This window comes from Pelodiscus sinensis, chromosome 29, assembly GCF_052426305.1.
Source record: "Pelodiscus sinensis isolate ZL-2025 chromosome 29, ASM5242630v1, whole genome shotgun sequence".
Taxonomy (NCBI): domain Eukaryota; kingdom Metazoa; phylum Chordata; order Testudines; family Trionychidae; genus Pelodiscus; species Pelodiscus sinensis.
The window spans coordinates 9,615,526-9,641,304 of NC_143080.1; the positions used below are offsets into that span (position 1 = coordinate 9,615,526).

Genomic DNA, 25,779 nt, shown 5'->3' on the forward strand with positions numbered 1-25,779 from the left:
TCTTTTTCTCCCCCTCCCTTCTCCCTCGTTGTCAGCAACGATGTGCTTGAGGTCACAGCTGGTTAACCGGCCTGAGGGCAGCAGAAGTCCCCAAACGACTGCAAGGAGCCCACCGGTCTCCCTTGGCACTCAGCAATAGGTCGCTAGCTGCTCACACGGGGCACTCCTGGCCCAGCCTCGTTCCTTTGCCTCGAACGTAAGAACATAAGAACGGCCGTACTGGGTCAGACCAAAGGTCCTTCTAGCCCAGTGTCCTGTCTGCTGACAGTGGCCAGCACCAGGTGCCCCAGAGAGGGTGGACCGAAGACAATGATCAAGCGATTTGTCTCCTGCCATCCTTCTCCAGCCTCTGAAACAGAGGCCAAGGACACCATTTTATCCCCTGGCTAATAGCCTTTTATGGACCTAACCTCCATGAAATTATCTAGCTTCTCTTTAAACTCTATTATAGTCCTAGCCTTCACAGCCTCCTCTGGCAAGGAGTTCCACAGGTTGACTACACGCTGTGTGAAGAACTTTCTTTTATTCGTTTTAAACCTGCTACCCATTAATTTCATTTGGTGTCCTCTAGTTCTTCTATTTAGGGAACTAATAAATAACTTTTCTTGCTCTCGTGTCCTGCTCCTGTCTCCAGCTCTGGCCCTTGGCTTGTCTTCTGGGTTGCCCAGCTCTAACAACGAGGTCAGACTGTCCGCAGTCTGGTCCCTGCCATCTGTCCCCTTCCCTGATATTGAGGGGGAAATAGTAAGCGAAGGCGAACGCATTTTCCTAAAAATATTTGCCCAGATCTAGCTAGTTTCTCTCTCTACTGCGTCTGCTTATGAACCCCAGCATAACACCCCCATTTCTAGCAGGGGGAGCTCTCTCGGTTTCCCCAGTGCAGAGCAGGCTAGAGGTGACTGAATTTCCGTTCCACGGGAGCGCCTAACATTTCAATAGCTCCCTCTCCCAGCCCGAATCCGAGCGAAAAGGCAAAATTTTGACATTTACCAGAACACGAACATTCGGAAAGGTTAGTTTCAGAAACATCCATGTGTCTCTTTTCAACCTGCTTGTTAATTAGACAATAGGCTCTAAAAGGTGAAGCAAATCCAGCTGGCACGAAACGTTTGGGTAACTGCCCTTTGACATTTGGACCAAGTTGATGCGTTCCCACAAAACATTAAAAATTTCAAGCCAATCCAGTGGAAAACGATCACAGAAAACAGGCTGTGGGTACCTGCACCACTTTGCCTACTGGAACATCTGCCAGTCCTTAATGCAGATGCCCAGGGCAAAAGGCTAGGAGCCATTCGGAACACTTACCAGTCTCCTCTGGCTTCTCCCTGAGCCAGCAGCCCAGTCAGCTGGCTTTGGATGTGAGAGCCTGGTGGTTTTACACAGCTCTGTGTAATGAGCACCAGGCTTCTGGAGCACAGGTGCAACTGCAGCTTCACACTGTTTAAAAATATCCCAGTAACATGAAACCAGCGAGAAAACCGGAACTGTGCTCGCCCTGCTCAGCACAGACGCCCCATCGAGTCTCCCACTTAGCATGCTGGTACACACAACACAGTGCAATATTCTAATGGAATATGTTTGTGCAACACACACCATGCAATATTCTAATGGAATATGTTTGTGCGACACACATCCACACACCATGAATAGTATTATGGAATATGTTTGTGCAACACACATCCACACACTGTGCAATATTCTTATGGAATATGTTTTTGTGACACACACACACACTGTGCAATATTCTTATGGAATATGTTTGTCACACACACACACACACACACACAGTGCAATATTCCTATGGAATATGTTTTTGCAACACACACACATCCCGTGCAATATTCTTATGGAATATGTTTGTGCGAGACACACACATCCCGTGCAATGTTTTTATGGAATATGTTTGTGCGACACACACACAATCCCATGCAACATTCTTATGGAATATGTTTGTGCGAGACACACACACACAGTGCAATATTCTTATGGAATATGTTTGTGTGAGTCCTTCCTGCTGGATGTTTTGCCCAGAGAGGCCCAAAAGAGCATGGGCAACTGGATGAAATCAAGCCGAGGAAAGTCGACGCCACCACGAAAACAGCTGAGAGAGGTGGCTAGAATCTGGGAATGCCAGAGATCGACTGGGAGCAGAAGCTCTGTTGCTTAGTCAATGAAGATTAGGAGTCAGGAGTATTGAAGACTCCATGTTGGCCAGGGAGCAAGAGCAGGACTAGGGCCTGGAGGCTGCATTAGTCCTTGTTTTAGGCTCTACCCCAATGCACAACACTCCAAATGAATCTAGTAGCTGCTTACAAACTCACTCGCCACCCTCGTTTTCGCAGTAAGAATTGCCTAGGTATCTATTTTTCTGCTTCTATGCCACCTTCCTCTATGTGCCTGGACGAGCCGTAGCCCATCTCCCAACGAGCCATAGCCCAGGAGAGATAGGCAGCCGAAGAGCTAAGTCACATATAGGGCTTGATCAATAGGCAGCCTCTGAGCACACCTACAAGATCGGCCCCTTCAGGCGGGTTCACACAGAAGAGCCAGGCGAGAGGAAGAGGAGGAGAAAATCCCTCAGAACTGTTAGCCCAGTGATTGTGGTGCTCACGTGAGACATGAGACCTCTGGTCCCAGTCCCCGCCTGCTAAGGAGGAGAAGAGATTTCAGCAGGGAGTGAAGTCCAAGGCAGACTGCAAAGAGTTACCAAGGGACCTCACAGAGCCGGAGGACAGGGCTACAAAACGGCAGATGAAATTCAGTTGAGAAATGCGAAGTAATGTACCCTGGAAAACAATCCCAGCTATACATAAAACGATGGAGTCTAAATTAGCTGTACCACTCAAGACAGAGTTCTTAGAGCCCTTATTTATAGTTCTCTGAAAACCATCAGCTCGATGTACAGTGACAGTCAAAAAAGCTAACGACCTTAGGAACCACTAGGAGAGAGATAATAAGACAGGAATCTCTCATAATGCCACTCTATAAATCCACGGTACACCCACACCAGGAGCAGTACATGGAGTTCTGCTCAGCCCATCTCAAAAAAGCTAAATTAGAAGCGGAAAAGGTACAGAGAAGGACCATAGAGATGATTAAGAGGACGGAGCAGCTGCCATGTGAGGAGAGATTAAAGAGACCCGGTCTGTTCAGCTTGGAAAAAGAGATGACTTATCACCCGTCTGTATGATCACGAATGGTGTGGAGAAAGTGAATAGGTAATAGTGCTACCCCTTCACATAACACTAGAACCAGAGGTCCCACAGTGAAATTAAGAGGTGGCAGGTTTAAAGAACATACATCGGCAAGTACTTCGTCCCACAGTGCACAGTCAACCTGTGGAACTCACTGCAAGGGGATTTGTGAAGGCCAAATGTATAACGAGTTAAAAAAAAGAAAGGGTTAGTTATGGTCACGGAGTATAGGTCCACCAATGGCTATTAGTCAAGATGGTCAGGGATGCAACCTCAAGTTCTGGGTGTCCCTAGCCAATGATTGCTAGAAGCTGGGTGTGGACAACAATGTTTGGATCAACTGTTTGTTCCCTCGGAAGACAGGAGACTGGACTAGACGGACTATTGATCTGAGCCACTGTGGCCATTCTAATGTTCTGGCACCTTTCAGGTGAGTCTTCTAACCATTGTGTAACCTCCACACATGGGCTACATCTACACTGCAGGCTTCTTGCGCAATAACTTTTTGAGGAAGAGGACTTTTTGCGCCTGCCCACCGGCTTCAAGAGGCGTGTTCCCAGCTTCAGGGCTGACCTACCCACAGCTAGGTCGCGGGGCGTCCGGACCTAACGCAGGCTTTGGGAATCACAGGCCTAAGCATCCAGCATGATGCTGCACTTGGGTATCCAGACCTGATCTAGTCTGGGATGACTTAGTCTTCCTCATTCCCAACCGCAATGGTCCACCTCGCTTCCCACTGACCTCAGGCCTGCCCTGGGCCAGGCCTCCCTAAGCCACAGCCATAGGCCTTTGATGCCATGTACAGCTGATGGGGCAGTCGAGTGGCTTGGGCCGCAGGAGAAAGGCGAGGGAACGGATCCCCCATTAGCCCTTGGGCCCCCAACCAGACCTTTGGGGCTGGCCAAAGGCAGCCTAACGTGTGGTCCTCCAGGCAGTAAATGACGCTGGAGAACCCTTTGGCCTTTCCGCACTAAACCCTTGCAGCCCGCGGGCATTAGTGCAGCTTAGCTGAAAGCTGGGCACCGAAATCTGCAGCAGTGGAACCGTGCGCCGTGATGCCGTGGCCTTGCCAAGTGCCCAGCCAGGCACCGTGCTCCCGTGCGCCAAAGGGCTGGGGGCCAGAGCCTTAGAGCGCATGCTGGGCTGTCCGCTTCCCACGCCCCCGCACACAGCTGGGAGGCCTGCGCCAGGAATTCACAGGGCTGAGTGCCACGGAGAACCCTTGGCTCAGCGAGTGGTTTGGGGAGGGCTGGTTTGCTGCACGCTGCTGATTTGAGTGCATGGCTTTTGAGGCCAAATCCAGGGATCCAGGGCCAACAATCCCGCTGTTCTCTACAAGTTTTTGGGGGCTCTCTGCCCGTCGGGATCTGGGGAAACTGAGTGCACCCACTTCCAGCACTATCACCTCTCGGTCCCCAAGGAGAGGGAGTTCCACAGTCCCCGTGTTACGGCAGCAAATGGAGACCAAGGGAAAATGACTCACCTAAGATCACCCAGCAAAGCAGACTTAAGGCTGACACGCGGCTGCCAAAACAGGGAGAGGCAGATTAGTCCTGTAATGAACCAGCTAGCGCACGTGTGCAGTGCTCTCTACAGGGCCCAATGGGAACAGTCCAGCTGCGTGTCAGACCCCCTGCACGGCTAACAGCTCACGGCTATTCTCCCTCAGTTCAAACAATAGGTGCCAAGGGCTTTTAGATCAGATTTCTGTCCCATTGACCATTGTTTGCAACACGGCAACACATACCCTGGCTAGGCAGCCTTAGAAGAGTTTTGGTAACCTGATCCTGGTTTTCCAAATTGGGAAACTGAGGCACAGAGTGCCAGGCCAGATGCGGCAGTGACCGAGCGATGACCAGAACTCTGCTCTCCCAACACTACTAGACCTGATGCGTGTTTCATGGCACGCCTGCTCCTCCTATGATTAAGGAAAGAGGAATGCCACTGCATTTATACTGCATTAACCTAGCCCCGTACGGCTGGAGCCGAGCGGGTTTGTAACTCAGCAGGTCCCCATCAGCTGCACCTGACAGATTCTGTGCCTGGCAGCAGGAACCTGTCAATTCTTAGTCCTGTTTTGCTGAGGATGCTGGAGTCAGCGGCTGTATCAGTCACAGCCGACATGCCGCATGGGAAGAGATGAAGGCAGCCGCAGCCCCAAAATGAGGTCACTTTGCATGGGGACCTGCCTCAGGGACAGAAGTGGGTGTTTCTCCATGACAGGCTCTGCCTGCGGAAGTGTTAAAAGGATAAAGATGCTGAGTGTGGAATTTGTGCCCGGCGGATGGGCAGGTCACTGCGGGGCCTGCTCCCATGGGCTGTCCCGGAACGGTCGGAGCTGACTCTCTGCATCCTGCCAGGCGGGGCACAGGAAATAGCAGGCAGCGCCTTTCCATGCACATCTGGCAATGCCAGGGGCACACAACCGGAGGCCACAATGGCAGCGCAGGGGCTGCACTCAGAGGGGCAATTCTCAGACTCCAAGTTCCTAGGTGCATCACTGCTGGGTCACTGACCAAGCTGCAGCACTGCATGCTGGGAGCTATACTGTGCACAGGGCAGCACTGCATGCTGGGAGCTATACTGTGCACAGGGCAGCACTGCATGCTGGGAGCTATACTGTGCACAGGTCAGCACTGCATGCTGGGAGCTATAGCGTGCACAGGGCAGCACGGCATGCTGGGAGCTATAGCGCGCACAGGGCAGCACGGCATGCTGGGAGCTATAGCATGCACAGGGCAGCACGGCATGCTGGGAGCTATAGCATGCACAGGGCAGCACGGCATGCTGGGAGCTATAGCGTGTACAGGGCAGCACTACATGCTGGGAGCTATAGCATGCACAGGGCAGCACGGCATGCTGGGATCTATAGAGTACAGAGGGCAGCACAGCATGCTGGGAGCTATAGAGTACAGAAGGCAGCACGGCATGCTGGGAGCTATAGCGTGCACAGGGCAGCACGGCATGCTGGGAGCTATAGCGTGCACAGGGCAGCACGGCATGCTGGGAGCTATAGCGTGCACAGGGCCGATGATTTAATATGCCTGAGAAGGGGGCTAGGCAGAGAAGTTGCCTCAGAGCTTGCAATGTGGGAGCTCCTACACCACCCAGGGAACGACAAACATAACAATTATTTACATTACAACCACACCCAGGGCCGCCCTGCACTTGGTGCTGTCCAAACTAGGGCATGTTAAATTTCGATGACTCATAGAATCATAGAGCTGGAAGAGACCTCAGGAGTCATCAAGTCCAGCCCCCTGCCCAAGGCAGGACCAACCCCAACTAAATCAACCCGGCCAGGGCTTTGTCAAGCCAAGACTTAAAAACCTCTAGGGATGGAGATTCCACCCCTCCCTAGGGAACCCATCCCAGCGCTTCCCCACCCTCCTAGGGAAATAGTTTTTCCAAATATCCAACCTAGACCTCCCCCATTGCAACTTGAGCCCATTGCTCCTTGTTCTGCCATCTGTCACCACTGAGAACAGCCTCTCTCCATCCTCTTTGGAATCTCCCTTCAGGAAGTTGAAGGCTGCTCTCAAATCCCCCCTCACTCTTCTCTTCTGCAGACTAAACAAACCCAAATCCCTCAGTCTCTCCTCGTAGGTCATGTGCTCCAGCTCCCTCATCATTTTGGTCGCCCTCTGCTGGACCCTCTCCAATGCATTCACGTCCTTTCCATAATGGGGGGCCCAGAACTGGACACAATACTCCAGATGTGGCCTCACCAGAGCCGAATAAAGGGGAATAATCACGTCTCTGGATCTGCTGGCAAAGCTCCTCCTAATGCACCCTAATATGCCATTAGCCTTTTTGGCTACAAGGGCGCACTGTTGACTCATCTCCAGCTTCTCGTCCACTGTAACCCCCAACTAACTGAGTAGTCGATGGATTTTCCATCGACTGCTCGATCTGTTGATAAGGGGGACACACGCTATCCCGCAGCTCTTGTACATTTCACGGAAAAGGCGCAGCAGTCAATTTCAATCTCTGCTCATGCCACTGAGTCTCTGTCTCCCTGCAACCCCCCCATGGAAACAGTGCTGGGGGGAAACCAGCTTTTAAGCTGGCTCCCCCCAGCACCAGTTCCTGCTCCCACCCCCCTTGCCTCTCTCTGATAGAGGCCCGCAGTCTCCCCCAGCATATGCTTACTGGGTAGTCGACTAGTCGCTTTCATCCCTAGTCCAAACCCACACAATCAGCCCCACCGTCCCTAGAAAGCTCAGCACCACCGCATTCCCAAGCCTTAAAAGATTGCGAGTCAGACCGCGCCCCAAATCATCAGATTGGCGCAACAGCCCTGAGATCACAGACAAACCATGGCGAAGGCTGGGTTCGTTTCACTGGCCTGCTGAGGTCGTGCGCAGGCCACGTGTTCCAGTTTTTCTGCAGCTAGAAACTCTGTTTTTGGAAACAGGAGCTGAGATGCTCACACACGACTCCAGGCCCTGGGGCTTGAAGGAAAGCACCAATCAGCTGGCCACACTGTTCTGAGCACCACAGGCACAGCACGAGGGCTCCCTTGGGGGAATGCACGGATGCTGGCAACTGCTGTGAAAGACACGGCCAAGGCACCCAAATTAGCCCCACCAGGCGCTCTGTGCTGCCAGGTGGGTGTGACGTGCTCCCCCTGGGCTGAGTGACCTGGGAAGGCAGCATTTTAACTCTCCCACTGACAACACACGGCGCAAGCCAGAGGAGAGGCAGGCCCCAGGGAGGAGTTAGAGATGGAAGCATCAGGCTGGGTACCGGGCCTGGCTGCTTCCCAGAGCTCTGGCAGCTGTCAGATGTGCCCAGCATTAAGGGCCTTACGCCCCCCATTCAAAGACACCTGTGCCCCAGTGTTCCCTGGAAGCCGAGTGCTTGGGCGACCTCCCAGGAGAGAATTGGGGGCGCCCAGCTGAGTAGCAGAGCACCCGCAGCCTCCCCCAGCCTGCAGCCTGTGTTACTATGTTGGTGCACATGTCAGTGCATATAACAAAATGTATTCTGCACATGGATGGCACCCATTAGAGGGAACGTGGCTGTACATGTCAGAGGCTCTAGCTCAAGGGTCATATCTCTGTCCCCTCCCACTGAGTCTGCCTGATCTCCACTGCCCGCCAGATGGTTCTTTACACCTCCAAACAACCCTCTGTAAAATGCTACCAATCCCGAGTCACCTGGCCTAGATAAAAACAGCTGCCCAACGTGCCAGGCAATGGAGCCAGGTCTATTTTCGCTCCCAGAGTAAATCCAATCCCCTCTCCTCCCCTTCCCCATGGCTGGAATCCAACCTCCTGGCTGTGCGGGGGTTCTAGCAATGTCTTCAAACCCGCCGGGGGCCATCCAGAGAGCAGCACCAGCGGGAAGGGTTTCTCATCCTTGTGCGTCACATCTCGGGGCAGAGGGATTTTGCATTGGCACAAGCTTCAACCCAAGGGGGTAGAGCAGACGTCAGGCCCCACCTGCAGCACGGAAGCATTTTGCACTTGCTTTGCACTAGTGCAGAGGATTGCACAAGGTGCACGACAAAGGAGAATCACGCCCTAGGACCCAGCACACTGAAAGTATTTAGATGCCTAAGTCCCATTGATTTCAATGGGACTTAGGCGCTTAAGTTCCTTTGAGAATCCAGCCTTAGCTATTTAACTCCAGGATCATTTGGGAAGCCCAAACAAAGCCCCGAAAAACAGCAGAGTGAGGCAGTAGGGCCTCCTTCAGGGAAGGGACGCCGTGGAGTTCCCCTCAACGTTCCCTATCCATGTACGGAATACATTTTATGTGCACCCCGGCATGGGCGAATGTGCACCACCAGTAGAAACAAAAGCCCTAGCTGTGGGCACTCTGCTAATCAACTGGGCAGCACCTGAATCTCTCCTGGGTAGCTGCCCACGCATACAACTTCCAGGGAACACTGGCTCCCATCTCTCATTTCTCCCCAGCCCCCGTCTCCCCGAGTCCCATGGACACACTGTGGAGCAGGTGGAAAGTGAAAGGAGTTTGCTGGGCTCATTGCAATCCCCAGTTCCCTTAACGAGGCACCACATGACTGACGGTAGCTGCCCAGGTGAGATCCACACCTGCGGCCTTACTGCAGCTCGCGGTGGAGGGCGAGGGGCCAGGCCTGTGCTGTGAATTAGAGCTGCTTTAACAGAACTGCATGAGGGACGCGGACACACCAGCTGCCGGTCACTCTAGCTGGCGTCGCCAGTTTCATATTCATAAGCACCAGCTGCATGCAGATTAAGAGAGACCCACGCCAGGCTAAGAGGCAGCCAGCTGCTGCCCAGGGCCATGCCAAGATCTCATCCCGGCCCTGCATCCCCCTCGGCAAAGTGGAAACAGCCCCAGTTAGGGGCTCCCTGCTCCCGCCTTGGGGCCTGATTTGCCCAGAGTTGTGAGTTCAATCCTTCAGGGGACTGTTTAGGGCTCTGGGGCAAATCTGTCTGGGGTGGTACTTGGACCCGCCATGAGGGCAGGGGACTGGACTCGATGATCTCTCAAGGTCCCTTCCGGCTCTAAGAGATAGGTATAAAGCAGGTGGATGAGGCAATGCAATGGTCAGGTCAATGGAGCCCCTCTCCTCAATGCAGAGCTGGTGCCCTGTAGCCTAGGGTGCTGTCTGACTTGGGATGTGCCCCTGAGCAGGCCATAGTCCCAGGACCTGGGGGATTCTGTGTGCATGCCTCAGTTTTGAGGTCCTGGAGTCACAGAATCCCAAGGCTAGAAGAGACCTCAGGAGTCCAGCCCCCTGCCCAACGCAGGACAGACCCCAACTCAATCATCCCAGCCAGGATTTAAAATCCTTTAGGTAGGGAGATTCCACCCCCTCCCTAGGGAACCCGTCCCAGTGCTTTCCCCCCCTACCAAAAGGGTTTTTCCTGATATCCCACCTAGACCTCCCCCACTGCAACTTGAGCCCATTGCTCCTCGTTCTGCCATCCGTCACCCCTGAGAACAGCCTCTCTCCATCCTCTTTGGAACCTCCCTTCAGGAAGTTGAAGGCTGCTATCAAATCCCCCCTCGCTCTTCTCTTCTGCAGACTAAACAGACCCAACTCCCTCAGCCTCTCCTCGTCGGTCATGTGCTCCAGCCCCCTCATCATTTCTGTTCCCCTCCGCTGGACCCTCTCCAATGCATCCACATCCTTTCAACAGTGGAGGGCCCAGAACTGGACACACTACTCCAGGGCTATGTCTACACTCGCGGCATCTTGCCCCAGAAATATGCAAATGAGGCTAAGCGTGGAATATCGCCGAGCCTCATTTGCATACCTAATGAGCCGCCATTTTTGCAGCCGAGGCTCTTGTGCCAGAAGGAGCTGTCTACACTGCCCCTTCTTGTGCAACGCCCTTCTTCCTGAAAAGTAATGGGCATAACGGCATTGCGAAAGGGGGTATGTGCTGCACAAGGGGCAGTGTAGACAGCTTTCTGGCGCAAGAGCCTCTGCTGCAAAAATGGTGGTTCATTAGGTATGCAAATGAGGCTCGGTGGTATGCCACGCTTAGCCTCATTTGCATATTTCTGCCCCAAGAAGCTATGAGTGTAGACCTAGCCCAGTGCCGAATAAAGGGGAATAATCACTTCCCTCCCTCCCGCCCATTTGCAGCCCAAAGCCAGCAGTGCTGACCCACAATCCAACATGGCGGCTGCCTCAGAGGAGAGAAGACTGGGCAGCAGCCGTACGCTTGTCCCTTCACGGCTCAGGAAGGAAAGCAAGTGCCAGCCTGCGTCCAAGAGCATGAATTGAGGCCGTCCTGGTCCTGCGTCTATTTGCATGGAAGCCAGGCCTCTGGCCACCGCCGCCTTCTCTTCAGCCTCTCCTGGTGGGGGCACGCCGGAGCAGGGCGACAGCCCAGGCTGGCAGCCTGAAGGGCAAAGCCCTGGGAAGGAACACAGTGCGAGGGGGATGGATGGGTCTGGCGCCCTTGGCAGCTGCCTCCCTGCCGTGGGAGCTGGCTGAAGCAAATGATCTTGTAATTAACTTCCTGGCTCTCCTGCTCCGTCACTGTCAGGCAGCTTGTAAGGAAATTAACTTTTGACTGATCGCTCGGCTATGAAGGGGGCAGATTAGGGAGGCTGGATCTGCCATGTCCAGCCTCAGCTGCTTCCCCCAGTGTCCCCGAGCGCTGCTGTGGTACAGAGGGGGAAGGACCCCTCCCCTACACACACAGGTGTCCCTGTGCCCCACTGGAACTGGGTGTCACTGGGCCCCTCTCAGCTCTGCACCCACAACCTCTGCAATCAGCAGTGTGCTGTATTTTCACAGCAGACCTTCCCACACCCTTCCAGCTACAAACAGCACCAGTAGTACAGCCTCAGGGGCTACTCCCACCTGTGGGCAGCCCAGCACGCCCGCTGCCTCGGATTCTCTGGCTTCCCTTTCCTTCCCTCTTGGCATCTTTCCTGCCGGCCTTTATTCACCCCAGCTAATGAGGCCTGCAGCTGCTCCCTGTGTACCCATCAGACCTGGGCTTACTCAGCCGCCTCCAATTCCCCTAGCTCGATTGCAGCTGGTGGGATGGAGGCCTGGCTCCAGTTCCTTAGCCAGCCTCGTGTCACGCCCACTGTGTGGTGCCCACAAGCCCCCTCCTCTCCTTGGTTACTGCCACCGCTCACCCTGTTACGGGGGGGATTGTTCTCCTTGGCCTCTGAGGATAGGACAAGAAGCAAGGGGCTTAAACTGCCCCAAGGGAGGTTTTCCTAACGTCCAGCTTAAAACTTCCTGCCTGTCAGGGTGGTTAAACACTGGAATAAATTGCCCAGGGAGGTTGTGGAGCCTCCATCACTGGAGATATTCAAGAGCAGGTTGGATAAACATCTATCGGGGTGATCTAGACCAGGGGTGAGGAACCTTTTCTGGGTGGGGGGCCGCTGACCCATTGAAAAATGAGTTGGGGGCTACACACAAGTGAGAAGTCCCTGACCCAGAAGGAGACAGACACTCCCCGCATTCCCCCTCGCACACCAGAGCCTAGGGGAGCCCCGGCTAGTAGATTTGTGTACAGGTGAGGGGCTGGAGCGCCAGTGCAGGCTCCCAGTGCTGAGCCTCAGGGGCTGGATCCAGGCAAACCAGGAGCCACATCCAGCCTCCAGGTCTGAGGTTCCCTACCCCTGATCTAGACGGTGCTTGGTCCTGCCGTGAGGGCAGGGGACTGGATTTGATGACCCCTCGAGGGTCCCGTCCAGTTCTAGGTTCTACATTAGCTCGCTGGCTCCCGAGGGTACAGGCCCTGGAAAAGCGTCTGAAACTCCTCGGTGTGACGAAAGCATCTCAAGCCACCCAGGTGAGTCTGCAGATGGACAGACAGCACGGAACGGCCTCCAGAGCAGCCTGCGCGCCTACGTCCCAGCACGGAGGCCAAAGCCCCGCGACAAAGGGCGTGTCAATGCCGCTCAGTTATTTCACCGACGACACATTCTGCTGCCGTTCCATCTAGAGGAGGCTCCCCACTAGCGGACATGGGGGTCAGCAGCAGCCCCTTTCCATGGCCAGGCGCCACAGACAGGGGCTGCTACCAGCTGGGCAGGCAGCCCCGCTCGGTCCTGGCTTGTGCCGGGACCAAACCCTGCTGCGACTCTGCAGTTTAAAAGGCAGTAGGAGCCGGGAGGGAGGAGGGGAGGCGGGCAGCCTACCCAGCTCCTAGTGCATTTGAAATGTCAGCGCTGCAGCGGGGTTGTGTCCCAGCATGAGCCAGGACTGAGCGGGGCTGCCGGCCCCTATCGAGAAATCGATACAAAGTCTATCGACTACTCGATTACTAGAATAACCCCAATTTAACATCCCTAGTCTAAGCCCCGTTAAAAGAGGGTCACAACCCACTTTGGGGCCCTGACCCACCGTCTGAGAACCTCTGTCTTCACTATTAGATTACACATCCCCGAGAAGACGAACCAACCAGCCTTGACCACGGCAACCTTCCTCTGATGGGCCAGGACCATCTCCTGAGCTACCTCGTGCAAGTTACACACACGTCTATGCCGACGTGCACGTAGAGGTGCACACAGAGCCCCGCCCACGTGGGTGCACCTTTCCGTATCGCTTCCCAACCCACTGCCAGTCCCATACCCCTCCCTTGCCGTTCTGATGCTCCCTGCAGTTGCCTTGGTGGGTAAATGGCAGCAAGAAGCTCAAGGTCTAGCAGCGGCTTCTCTCTATTCAAGGGAGCATCTCTCCACTAGGGATAATTGTGTCTGTGGCAGGCCGTAAAAGCAGGCGAGCTGCCGGGCTGGCTGCGCCGCGCCCCAGCGGCGGGGAGAGCCTGGAGATTGGCGGCGACATGCTGAAAAAGGGGATTATCGGGTTTGGAGCCTCCTCTGTGTAATTAAGCGGCAGCTCCCTGGCACGCCGGCCCTTTCTCTGCCGATAAGCCCGTCCATAATGGGCTGACGGCGCACAGGCGGAGAGCTGCGGGCAGACAATGTGCACCTTGAAAAGCCGGCTGCCAGTGGGGCCGGCGTTTAAAAATAGACATGAATGGCTTTCTTCGAGGCGTGGAAAAGAAGCAGGCGCAGCTCTCCCAGGGGCAATGCGGAACTTGTCGAGGTTCCCCTGCGGCCAGAAGAATGCTCGGGGAGGGAGGAGAGGGTGGCTCACAGCACCGGGCGGGGGGCACCCCACTGCTCCTTCAAGGGAGACATTCCAAGATTATCTGTGCCGTGTGGTGGGGAGCATGGGGGGCTGGGATGCGAGGTGGGGGGGGAAGGGCTTTGCCGTCCCAAATTGCCAGCCTGGTCCTGCCCACACTCCACTGTAGGTGTACTAGGGTCAGACTGTTGCTACCCCCAAGCGCCTACCCTCCCAGGGCTCCGGGGTTGGGGACCGTCACCCACCCGCCCTGTGATGGGGGGCGTGGCCTGAGCAGAAGGGGCAGGACTGGCCTTACCATGAGGCGAACTGAGGTGGCCGCTTCAGGTGCCAGACGGGGAGGCGAGGGGGGGGGCACCACTAAGACCCAGAGTGTAGAAAATTGTGTCAGCTGCTGCTGGTGCATATGGGGGCGTCATCTGAGCTCCCCACCTCAGGTGCCAAACCGTTGTGCACTGGCCCTGGGAAGGGGTGGGGCAGGGTTGGGGTCTTGCCTCCCCCACCCACCGTCACCACCCGCCCATGCGAGGGAGCTCTGCTCCTGGCCCAGACCCCTGGAGGGAGGTGTTGAGCAAACACGGAACAAAACGGCGAAGCTCTTTGGCAAACAAACGAAAGGCTCCCCCTTTAGGGCTGGATTTCCAGCCATGAGTCCTGTGCGCTGGATGCGGAGCTCCCGGGAAAACGCAGCCCTGAGGGTGGGGGCTGGGCAATTGAGAATCTGGCCCTCTTGGCTTCTAGCTCTTTGTCTCCTGAGGAGAGGGTTGGTGGTGCCTCTGTGAAGCGAGTCAGCACGGATAACTCCCAGGCACTTTCTATTAGGCAGGGGCAATTTTCCCTCTACTTGTTTCCATCCGTGTGTGGAATAACTTTTGTCATGTGCACCAAGGCATATGCAGCTGTGCACCACCAGTAGAAACACCTGCTGCTGGCTCTGAGCACTGCGGGCGCTCTGCTAATCAGCTGGGCGGCACCTGAATCTCTCCTGGGTGCCTACCCACTGGGCAGAGGTCCCCTGGTAACTCAGCAGATGCCAAAGGAGCGAGCTGCCCAGGAAGGCTGTCGATCTGGCACCTTCCACCAGTATAAAGTATCGGGGGAGGGGGGATGCTGGGACCCATAGAAAAGCAGGGGCCAGGATGTCAGGCCTGGAATCTCGGCGTGTCCCCTGACCTGGGAATGCAACCGACTGCCTAGACAGCCGAGCACCCAGCTCTGCCTCCAGACCAGAGCGTAGAACTCCCATTAAAACTCCAGCCCTTTGTCCCAGCCAATGTGGCGGCTCGGCTGGGCGTTTTGCACCAGTCTGGCCTCCCACGTGTCTCTGGGCTGCCTGCAGTGTGACCGTCGCGGGAGCCCTCACTCATCCGCCGCGTGTCAGTTTAATAGGCACGCCAGGATCCTCTCTCTCCCGGGGGTTACAGCAATCAGTCTCCAAGCAGGGCTGCCTGGGCAGACTGTCCCTCTCAAAGGAGCCCCGGCAGACACTGAAGGCAGGAGGGAAAAAATAATCATGGTCTGCAGCCGCTGAGCAATTCCTGCCCCCATCCTGTCATACCCCCCCTCCCGGCCTGCTCTGCCTCCTGCTGCCCCGGCTCACACAGGCTGCCTCCCCAGGGACGCCCATCACCCCTGTCTTGCCAAGATGCTGAAAGAACTCAGTACTTTACAGGATCAGGCCCTTTTAAGTCACACACCCCCGCCCCCCCCCCCGCTCCATGGTGCTTCATAGCCTGTGTCCCTGTCCCCGATGTCCAGCCCCGTCTAGGGCAGAGGGACACAGCAGATCCTGCTGAGAGTCTCAGCAAGTCCCTGGTCCCCATTCCATGCCCTTCCCCCCTCCGCTCACTACAGCTGCGTGGGGAGACAGATACGTCTCTGCCCATTGGGCTTGAAAGTTTCTGAAGGAGAAGAGGAGCCATTAGCAGCCCTGCAGGAAGCGGGGCGCTTTGTTCCTGACGCACCGCTCAGCATCAGTAGTGGAAGGACCCAGGAAGGGAGGGGAGAGCTGAATTCAAAGCCGCTCGGGGGAAATGTTATTTTTCTCTCAGTAGGAGAGAGGGGAAAGGCGGCTGTCTGCAAACGGGGACAGAACTCACCGGCTCCTAATCTGGGCCATCAGCCTCCCGGCGCACGTCGGCTCTCACTGACCTACCCCAGCGCCAGGCAGAGTCACCTCGGCAGTGACACAGGGACAGAGATGAGAGGTGCGGCGGCCAATGGCAGGTGGGACCCCAGGGACCAAGTCTATATACCCAAGCACTTCTACATGCCCCGTTACGGTTGCATCGCAACCCCCCTTTCAGGCCATAATGCGTTTATTTTCACATCCCAGGGTGAGGCAGGGCAGTCCTACTATCTGCAATGTATAGATGGGAAACCGAGGCACGGGGTGGCTGACTGTCTTGCCCAAGGTCACACAGGCCGACGTCCTCACGACGCCTTGTCTATTCTGAGCTCGGACATGCTGCTTTGCTCGAACAAGTCGCTGCTTTGCGCTCCCTCCTCCTCCTGGTCTGTCTAGCCTACGTACGCCGGAAGGACTTCAGGCTCTGTGTTTATACCTAGGTTCCCCTCCCCCGCATCCACGCTGGGGCTTCAAGGATAAAAAACGAGGACTAAGGTGCCTCAGGCGGTGTAGAAAGCAATATTTGCATTTCCAGCGTGCTCCGAGCCCTCTCCCAGGGGACTGACGGCTGCACGTCGGGTTCTGCATGCTGCCCGTCTGCGGCAGATCAAGGCTGAAATGTTTCACTAACTCCCTGCAGTACTAGAACTAATCACCGGCGTTTCCCAGCAAAGCCTCATTTTCATCTTAACACGAGCCCATCTGCGCCCGCACACGCCGCGTTCTGCTGGGGAGACACAAAGCTCGGATCCCGCCAGCGGAACGGACGCTGGGACCACGCGGGCTGGGGGGAACCAGAGCCTTGAATGAACAGCCTCGTTACAGCCGAGCCGAGCTCCAGCCAAAGCCAGAGCAGCCAAGGGGTGTCTGCCCACTGATTTCCAGGGGCCTTGGTCAAACGAGATCACATTCTGTGGCTTAGACCCTAACCAAGGCGGGGCCGTGGCCCATTCGGTACTGTGCCCTTGGGCAGCCACCCAGGAGAGATTCAAATGCCACCCATCTGACTGGCAGAGCCTGTGTTTCTACTGTTGGTGCACATCCCCCGGTGCACGCCAAATTTATTCTGCACATGATGGAAAAAAATAAGAGGGTTCACCAATGGGAAGCCTCGATTCCCCTCCCCCCAAAAGCTGCTTGGCGGAGGAGGCCTGGCTTGCCACAGCTGGCATCAGAAGACAGGCAGTGCAGCCCTTCTGAGTTGCCATCTCCCCCCTCAGGCAGCCTGGACCCGGAGCCCTCCCTGACCCCAAGGAGCCCTGCTTTGGACACTTCAACCGTGGGCACGTTCAAAGGGGCCGGGGTGGGTGTGAGCCTGAGCGCCAGCTTCTCCCGCCTGCTCCTCCCGGGCGCTCGTGAGAGTGACCTCGGTATGTCGGGGCCTGCAAGCAGACGCCCCCTCGGCAGGGCGTGGCATAGCAGGCTCCCTTCTTCCAGGGCTGACAGCCACTCTGGCCCAGTAGGGGTCTCCCTCTTCTTGGGACATGGCCCTGTGGGCAGGTTGCTTTTACCTCCACGCCTTAGTTCTGGGGTAACCAAGTCCCGCAAACTAGAGTCCAGTCAGGGCCCTGACTGCAGGTTTTCAGCCCCACACTGGGTCTTCAGCCCCCACCTCAGGGCTTCCAAAGTTCTTACCTCAGGGCTCTGCACCCCCTTCCCCTCAGCTGGTGGGGTAACCCCAGCGCTCCCTCCCCTCTGAGTTCCAGCTCAGAGCCCCTACCATGAGCAGGCAAGGCCTGTCAGGTCCAAGCCATCCCCTGCAGGCTTCTTCCCCCCTCAGGCTGCCAGGCCTTTCCCACAGCCCCTTCCAGCCCCCACCTTGCACCTGCATTCTCCTCAGGCACCAGGATTTCTCCTGCTCTCGGTTCTCTCAGTGCTGGGGTCACAGGGCTCTCCAGTGGAGCCCCCCAGCGAGTCCCAAATGCCAATACAGACTTAACCCTCTCCTGGCCTCCTTTGCACCATTCCTCACTCGAGCACCTTCCTGGAGGCCTAGGGCCGGCCCTTTGGCCAGGGCTCACTGGCAGAACTAGCCACTCACCCGGCTGCTTCTCCCCTGCTCCTAGCTCCCTGGAAGAGAATTCGCTGCTCCAGATCTTCCCCCAGGTGTCCTCTTCAACCTAGTTTCCTGCCTGCTGCTCAGAGCGGAATTGAAGCGTTACCTCTGCCTCCAGCTGGGACTCAGTGTCATTGGGCCTGGCCCACCCACCCTGTGTCTCCGCTAATTAACCTCCCAGGGCTCCCCTTAACCTTTTCAAAGCCAGCCCGAGGCCTATGCCCCAGCACGGCGCTTCAGGCCCCCCTCAGGACCATGGCGGTGATGGCCCTGCCCTACCTGCCACAGGGTTCTGAGGATGAAGCGGTGGTGGGCTATTTGCGGCCCGAGGGCCACGTGCAGCCCGTCGGGGTTCTCAGTGCGGCCCACGAGACACGTCGACTGTTGCCCACGCGCGGGGTTGCCAGGCTTTGCTGGTTTCCAGCCACGTAGTTTGGTTCCTGCGGGGGTTACTCGCGTGACGCTCTCATAAAGCCAGGGGACGTGAAGCAAGGGGCACCCAACGCTGTCTGCCAGCGCCGTGCGTGCCCCCCGTGGCCAATCCCGGCGCTGCTACGGGTCAGTCGGCACCACCCGCCAATTCTTGGTACTCAACCGCAGGGAGCAAAACTGCCCCGTCCCGGGAGACCATCTCGGTTAGGACAATCCTGCGGCCCACGGAGAGGAGGGAGGCCGCTCACGAGCCGAGGTTGCCCACTGCTGGCATGATCTCCATGACTGCGGACGCTCAGATACGACGGGAGGGGTCCAGACAAGCACCCACGGGAGACAGCCGGGGAGGTTCCGATCCCTGACAAACGGGGCCGGGTCAGACCCTGGGATCCCAGCGCCACCAAGCACAGCGGGAGCTCAAGCCTGAAGCCTGCTCAGGACCTTCTGTCACTTTAGAAACAGCCTGCGGGGCATGCGACGGGGGATGTTCCTCAGCCCCGTCTCCCGTGGGGCGGCCAGAGCAGGGACTCCCTCTGCCCAGACTCACGCAGGGAGGTCTCTTTAAAATGGGCCATTGAGCCGAGCCTGCCGCTTGGGTAGTGTGGGCCTGATCCTGCCATTGGGTCTGATCCTGCCGCTTGTGCAGTGTGGGCCTGATCCTGCCATTGGGTCTGATCCTGCCGCTTGGGTAGTGTGGGCCTGATCCTGCCATTGGGTCTGATCCTGCCGCTTGTGCAGTGTGGGCCTGATCCTGCCATTGGGTCTGATCCTGCTGCTTGGGTAGTGTGGGCCTGATCCTGCCATTGGGTCTGATCCTGCTTCTTGTGCAGTGTGGGCCTGATCCTGCCATTGGGTCTGATCCTGCTGCTTGTGCAGTGTGGGCCTGATCCTGCCATTGGGTCTGATCCTGCCATTGGGTCTGATCCTGCTGCTTGGGTAGTGTGGGCCTGATCCTGTCATTGGGTCTGATCCTGCCGCTTGGGTAGTGTGGGCCTGATCCTGTCATTGGGTCTGATCCTGCCGCTTGGGCGGGAGGAGGAAATGCCACAAATCAGCAGGGTGACTCTCACTTTGCTTTGGCATAAACAGTACGACAAGGTGCACGAGAACCCAGCCTCCTGGATTTGCTTGTTTGCTGGAAGCTCAGAATGGGTGTAACCTGCTCACCGAAATCCCCCTCCCATCCCCTGCAAGCTTGGGCTGCTCCCTGACCTCTGCATCTGCCCCGACCCCCAAGTGAGGGCAGAACCGGGGCCAGCTGCTTTCCAGGGGTCACTTTTAGAGAATTATCGCCATGAACGAAAACCATCGGGAGCCGGCGCGGGAGCTCCCTGGGCTCGCCATGGCATGGCTGTCTCCTCCCCCCCCGCTCCAACTTCATCACCCCCAGCCCTGGGGTCTGTCATCATGCCTGTTGTGTTTTCAGGCCAGTCCAAGGCCTGATCTTGTGTGAGCGTCTCCCAGGACAATCCATTGGTCAGGGCAGAAGGGAGCCCCCCTCCCCGCAAGGCAGGGACTTGGGGGCTGATTCTGCTCCCGTTCATCCTAGCCATGCTGGGCCCCTGGGCTGGGGGTGAGGAAGGGGCAGGGCCTCGGGCAGAAGAGGTGGGGAGAGGGGGCAGCTAGTTCTCTGCACTGTCCAGAGCACGCCTTCCCCGCTTCCCCCGCAGCATGGCATTCCGTCCGCGATTTAAAGGGCCCGGGGCTTCGGCCACCACCAGTGCTGCAGAAGTAGCCCCTTTGAATCACCAGGCCCCAGGGCAACTTCCACCTTTGCCCCTCCCGCCCACCTCAGCAGGCCTGCCCCTCATGGAAATCAGGCCCAGCTCGGGAGAAGGCCGTAGGGGGCAGTCAGGCGCCGTGGCTGCACAGAGGGAGGCCAATCCAGGGTGCTGTATCCGTAGCAATCATCTTCCACCAGAAATAATCTCTTAGGGTGGCTCCCATGCGTGCATCCCCCCCGCCCCCCCGGCCCAGCAATCTCGGGACCGCCCGCAGGGGGATTCTTACTGTCTTTCCTGTAGTAGAGGATCTCCAGCTTGCACTCCTCGGACCCCAGCAAGGCCTGGCTCAGCTGCGCGATGGAGTTCTTGGTGGTCTCGGGCCCGGTGAGGAAGTCGCAGGTGCAGGGGCGCTGCATGACCTCCACCCGGGAGTAGCCGAACATCTCGCAGAAGCCGTCGTTGCAGTAGATGATGGCGCAGTTCTCCATCTGGGCATTGGCGATGAGGAACTTGCGGTCTGCAACGACGCAGGGGGGCAGAGGGGTAGCATAAGGCACCTGCCCAGCAAGCGAAGGCCCTAGCGGAGGCCCTGCCTTGCCGTCTCCTTGTTACCCGGGTGCCTGAGGGCCAGGCGCTGAGAGAGGCAGCTGGGGGCAGTGGCTGAGTCACAGGTGGTGTTGCTCAGAAAAGCCACGTTCTATTCCTGCTCCCCCCCGTGACCTCTGGGGAGGGGGATTGTTCCCCCAGGGAACAGGGGAGGCCCCATCAGCTGTTACATTGGAATTAGACGGGCCCAAGCACAAGCACACACCCAAGGACTAACCGGGCATTTGCCCGGGGAAGGATTACATGATCTGAGGGGTCTTTGCGCCCCTCGGTCTCTGGGCCTGTCTCCCGACACGGGCCAAAGCAGGAGCGATTCTTGAAGCCGGCCAGTGTGTACAACGGGCATAAGCGAGACCACATCAGAGCCAGGAAGCCACTGACACGTTTCCCTCTGCTCTTTTTTCCTCCCGTGGCCTCCCTAGCTCTGCAGTTCCACCTCCTCTCTGGGGCTGCGGGCCTGCACACACTGGTGGGGGTCTAGTTCATCCTCCCCCCCACCTGACAGGGCCCTTTTAAAAGTTTGCCCAAGTCCGGCATTGACTCTTGGCGAGTGCAGGGAGCCCAGCCGGGCCGAGACGACTCAGGCCCTGAGGCTGCTGCAGGCACAGGGAAGGTAACCGCAGCGGGTGCGTCTATGAACGTCCCTCAGCAGGGCTTCTGAATGAGCTATGGCACGTGCTCGGTGTGGGCAGGAAGAGTGCGCCTGCACTGAGCAGCTGGAGCGGGGAGTCAAGAAACCGAATCATAGGACTGGAAGGCGCCTCAATCGGGTACCTAGCCCAGTGCCCCCAGGGGTAGCCCGACGGCCCCTGGCACATGCTTGGCTGACCTGCTCTTCAAAGCCTCCGATGACACAACCTCCCTAGGCAAGCTGGTCTAGTGCAGAACCACCCTGACCTCTGGCCAAGGGACAGCCAGGGCTCAGGGCAGCATTGGGGTGACTCAAGGTGCAGTGGGGGAGGCCTAGGTTGGATATTAGGAAAAACTCTTTCCCTAGGAGGGTGAGGAAGCCCTGGGACGGGCTCCCTAGGGAGGGGGTGGAATCTCCATCCCTAGAGATTTTTAAGTCCCGGCTTGACAAAGCCCTGGCTGGGATGATTGAGTTGGGGTTGGTCCTGCTTTGGGCAGGGGGCTGGACTCCATGACTCCTGAGGTCTCTTCCAGCCCTGGGATTCTCTGAGTCTACGACTCCACAGCAGGCAGTGGGGAAGGCAAGGGAAGGGGCTGGCCTGCTCCAGCAAGGAAGCTGCCTCTGTCCCCGTGGCTTGCGCTCTCCCGGGAGGCCGTCCTGCAAAGCTCAGGCCGATGACATGGTGGGATTAGAGCCGCATCTCATCTCCTGTCTTTAATGTAATCTAGCAATTTAGAGGCCGCGGCGTGTGGCTGCCGAGAAGCGCAGCTGCTCAGCCCAGCAGCGAGGGGGAAGTTTATGGCCAAATTCTGCTGCTGCTTCTGCCCCATTGAAATCCGAGGGGAAGCCAGGCCCGGGGGGTAATCGAGTGGGAAGTGCCCTTAGCAGGTGTGCGGGAACACGGCTCGCCCACGCACTGGCATCGCTTTGGCTGAAGCCGGAGCCAGGTCTGAAACACAGAGAGGCAGCAGGGGGGCTAGCTATTAGTGCACTCCCTAATTAATCTCGCTCATTGCACAGGAGTGGCATCTGCAACCTGTTTATTCCAGTTCTGCCGTTTGACTCCTTTCCCACCGTACACGGGGAATGCGCATTGGCAAAGAGCCCCACGCGCTCCTGCGACCCTCGACGCGCCCCACGCAGCTCCCGGACCCCTGTTTGCAGTCCTGCCACATCAGAGAGGGGGGAGGAGCCAGTCTCACTGCCCTAGGACCTTTCCACGGAGAAGGCACATTGCAAAAATTCATGAATGTGCAGCCCCGTCCGCGAGCTAGTGACGCGATACTAGTGTTCCCATTTTCAAGCCGGCTAACCTGAGGGACAGGCCTGGAACCCAGAATCCTGGTGGTGTTTTCTGCTCTACCCCCTGCAGGACTCTGACCCCAGGCGCAGATCTAGACTCTTGCTCAGGGGATGAGATCACGCCGCGTCACCCGGTGTGGTGGCCAGCCACTCTCCGAAGCAGCCGGTTAGAATCGGTGGCCGGGCAGAAGCACTGGGAGAGGATTAGTTTTAGTGAGTCGGGGCTTAGAGCAGAGGTCGGGAGGGGAGTGGGCAGCTGGGGAGGTGGGCTGAGCAGAGAGGACAGAGGCTGTTGATTTTAACTAGGCGGGGCCGCTTTGCTTACAGGGGATTGGAATTAAACTCCTGGATTGTTTCCCGCAGCCACAGCAGGCCGTCGGGGAAATACAGTTCAGATCAGAATGGCGCGCTCCTGGCTTTCTCTGAAGGAGCATCCAGCCCCATGGGGGAGGGGGGAGAATCCATGGAGGAGACCCCACATAGAGAGAAGAGGGGTGCCGAATGGAAATGTTATTAGCTAGCAGCCTCCAGCCCAGTCCCCTCTCACTCACCCCAGCGGTTATCAGGGGGGGCTGCTGTAAAACTGGGGTGAGTGAGAAGCAGCCCGTGCCCCCAAGTTAAAGCACATGCCCCAGGCTCTGCAGAGTGAGGAATTAGCACCCAGCAGCGCCTGGCTCTCGGCTCCATGCCCAGTTCATCCCAGGGGGATGCCTGTTAGAAGGAGATGAAATCCTGCCTCCCACAAGGGGCTCAGGGATGGGCTGCTACAGCTGGGAGGAGAGCGAGCGAGCTTTTATTTTTGTGCACCTGTCACTTTAAGGGGTAGGCACAGCTGAGGAGGACTCGGGCATTGTTTCAAGAGGAAGATTTGTAGCAGCAGCAAGTTATCAAGTTCAGACTGGCCCGGCCACGGGTTTGGGAGCTGGCGGGGGAAGGGGGAGGTTGTCTGTTTGCTGATCAGCCAGTGCCTCCCCCCCACACCAGCTGGCACTAGGGCTGGTGTCGTTGATTTAGGTGCCTAGACAAGGCAGGTTACCTGAACTTCCCAGTCCCAGGGGTGCCCCTTCCCTTCATTTAGCAACCACATAGGGAGGAAAGGAGCAAGTTGGTCCCCCCAGCAAACTCTGTCATGGGAGCCAGGCTGAGCCAGGCTGCTGGGGGGAGCCCGGGGTCCTAATTCTCTGGTGCCTCGCCGCTGGCGTGGAAAGTGATCCCTGCTCTAGTAACACTGGGCACCCACTGAGCATTGGGGCGAGTGGCCCCCTAGGGAGATTCAGGCCCCACAGCAGCTCCTCTTGAATCAGCTGCCTCCAGAGAACGGCTCTCTCTCCAAACCGTGAGAAGCAGAGACCTCCGCCACCTAGTCATTGTGTTAAGGGTTAAAACACAACCCACCCAGCCAAAATTCATGGCAAGGGATTATTTCCAGCAGCAGCAAATGGCAGCACTTTATCAGGGGAGGCTGCCTGGGAGCATCCGATGGTCTAAAGGCAAATAGCCGGGCAGCCCATTTCGCACAGCAACAAGCCCTTCTACCTGGCGTCTTCTAGCTCAACACTCTGCCCCCTAAATCACAAAGGCGTCACCCCCTCCCCCCAGCAGTTACATTTTAATCAGCTCCTGATCTCGGATATGGGAGAAAATCCAAGGTTACTCTGTTGGCTTCAGTGGAATCCCTCCAGAATTATGCTGGTGGAACTAAGATCAGAGTCCACCCCATTGGGTTTACAGTCTTGATTGAGGGCTTCTGGGCAGCAATATCAATCTATCTATCTGTCTCCATATGCTCCCTCTCTCTATCCATCCCCCTACACTCCCTCTCTCTGTCCGTCCATCCATCCTTCCCCTCTGTCTACCCATCCCCACACAGTCCATCCATCCATCCATCTCCATACACCCCATCTACCGAACTATCCAGCCTGTCTCTCCCTTCCCCCCACTCTCTATCCCTCCACCTACCTACCTACCTACCTAGCTAAGCTGCCGGTGCAAGTTGCCTGGCTGCTCCCAGCCTGGCCCTGCCCGAGTCTCTCAGCCTGGCTGCGCCCAGCCTGGCCCTGCCGGGTCCCAGCGAGTCCTAGCGCGGCTGGCTCGCTGGCAGGAAGTTTTGCAAGTGCCGGAAAGGCCCCGCGGGAGGAAGCCGGCGCGGGCGGGCGGGCTGTACTCACTCTGCCCTTCGAACTTGCGGATGATGGTGTCCAGGTAGGTGTTCTGCGGGGCCACGTGGCCCCTCCGCACCGGCATGCTGGGGCCGGGCCGGGCGCCGCGGAAAGTTGCTCCCGGCTCCTGGGGGAGCGGCCGGTCAGTCCCGGGCTCAGCCCAGGGAGGCCCCGAGCGCCCGCTGCGGCTCCCGGGGGGGCGCCCCTGCTCCGCCGCCCGCCGGGGGAAGCCCGGTCCCCGCCCTGCGCTCGCCTTCCCGGCCGGCTGGTCACTGCGCTCCTCGCCCGGGCTGGGCTGGGCTCGGGGGCAGGGAGGGAGGGGCGGAGGCGCGGAGGGAGGGGGAGGCACCGGGCGGAGGAAGGAGGAGAAGCCCCGGGGAGCCGCAATGTGCTTCGTCACCGCTGCCCGCCAGCAGCAACAGCTGGGACCTGCCGGGCTCCGGCCGCCCCCCGCCCTGCCCCTGCCGGGAGCGGCCGCCTGCGCGCCGGGCTGCGTCTGGAGGAGCCGCGGCCGGGGAGGGGCCCGCCGGAGCGCGCCCCCTCCCTTCCCAGGCTGCTCCGGCGCCCGGGCTCGGGAGCTGTCCGCCGGCCGCGGTGCTGAAGCGCCGGGCGCCTGGCAGAGCCGCCCACCCGCGGGCGGGGATCCCCTGCCCTGCCCCCGCTTTCCCTGCGGGCGCGTTGGCTCCGGCGCTGCAGGCGGAGCTGGGGGGCGCAGCGCCGAGCACCGAAGCCAGGCGCAGCGCCGGGTCCCACCGCCCGCTCCCCCAGAGGGGCCAGCGGGGAGCGGCCTCTGCCAAGGGCCCTGGGCGTGGGGGTCGGTGACCCCCGCACCTCTCAGCAGGGCAGCCCCTAAACACAGCGACCGAGGGCGTTGTTTTCTCCTCCAGCACTAGCTCCCCGGGCGCGGAGCAGGGCCCCATGGGGCTAGGGCTGGCTACGTTAGCTGGGGCTTGCTAAATGGAAGGGGGGGCTGGTTC

At 57.9% G+C, this 25,779-nt stretch overlaps 1 protein-coding gene across 3 annotated transcripts in view; it reads right to left on the minus strand.

Moving 5' to 3' along the window:
- Positions 1–25,444, minus strand: part of KCNH6 (potassium voltage-gated channel subfamily H member 6) — a 122,897-nt gene extending 97,453 nt beyond the window's left edge. Inside the window, exons 1-2 of one of the 3 annotated variants that reach the window (XM_075911217.2) lie at positions 24,812–25,444; positions 20,391–20,621 (exon numbers count right to left, since the gene is read on the minus strand). In XM_075911217.2, the coding sequence (XP_075767332.2) occupies positions 20,391–20,621; positions 24,812–24,887 (307 nt within the window). In that variant the 5' untranslated portion in view covers positions 24,888–25,444. Of the gene's footprint in view, positions 1–1,305; positions 1,411–20,390; positions 20,622–24,811 lie in introns of those variants that run through there. The other 2 variants (XM_075911219.2, XM_075911218.2) reach the window with 2 other exon arrangements.
- Positions 25,445–25,779: the final 335 nt, after the last annotated feature.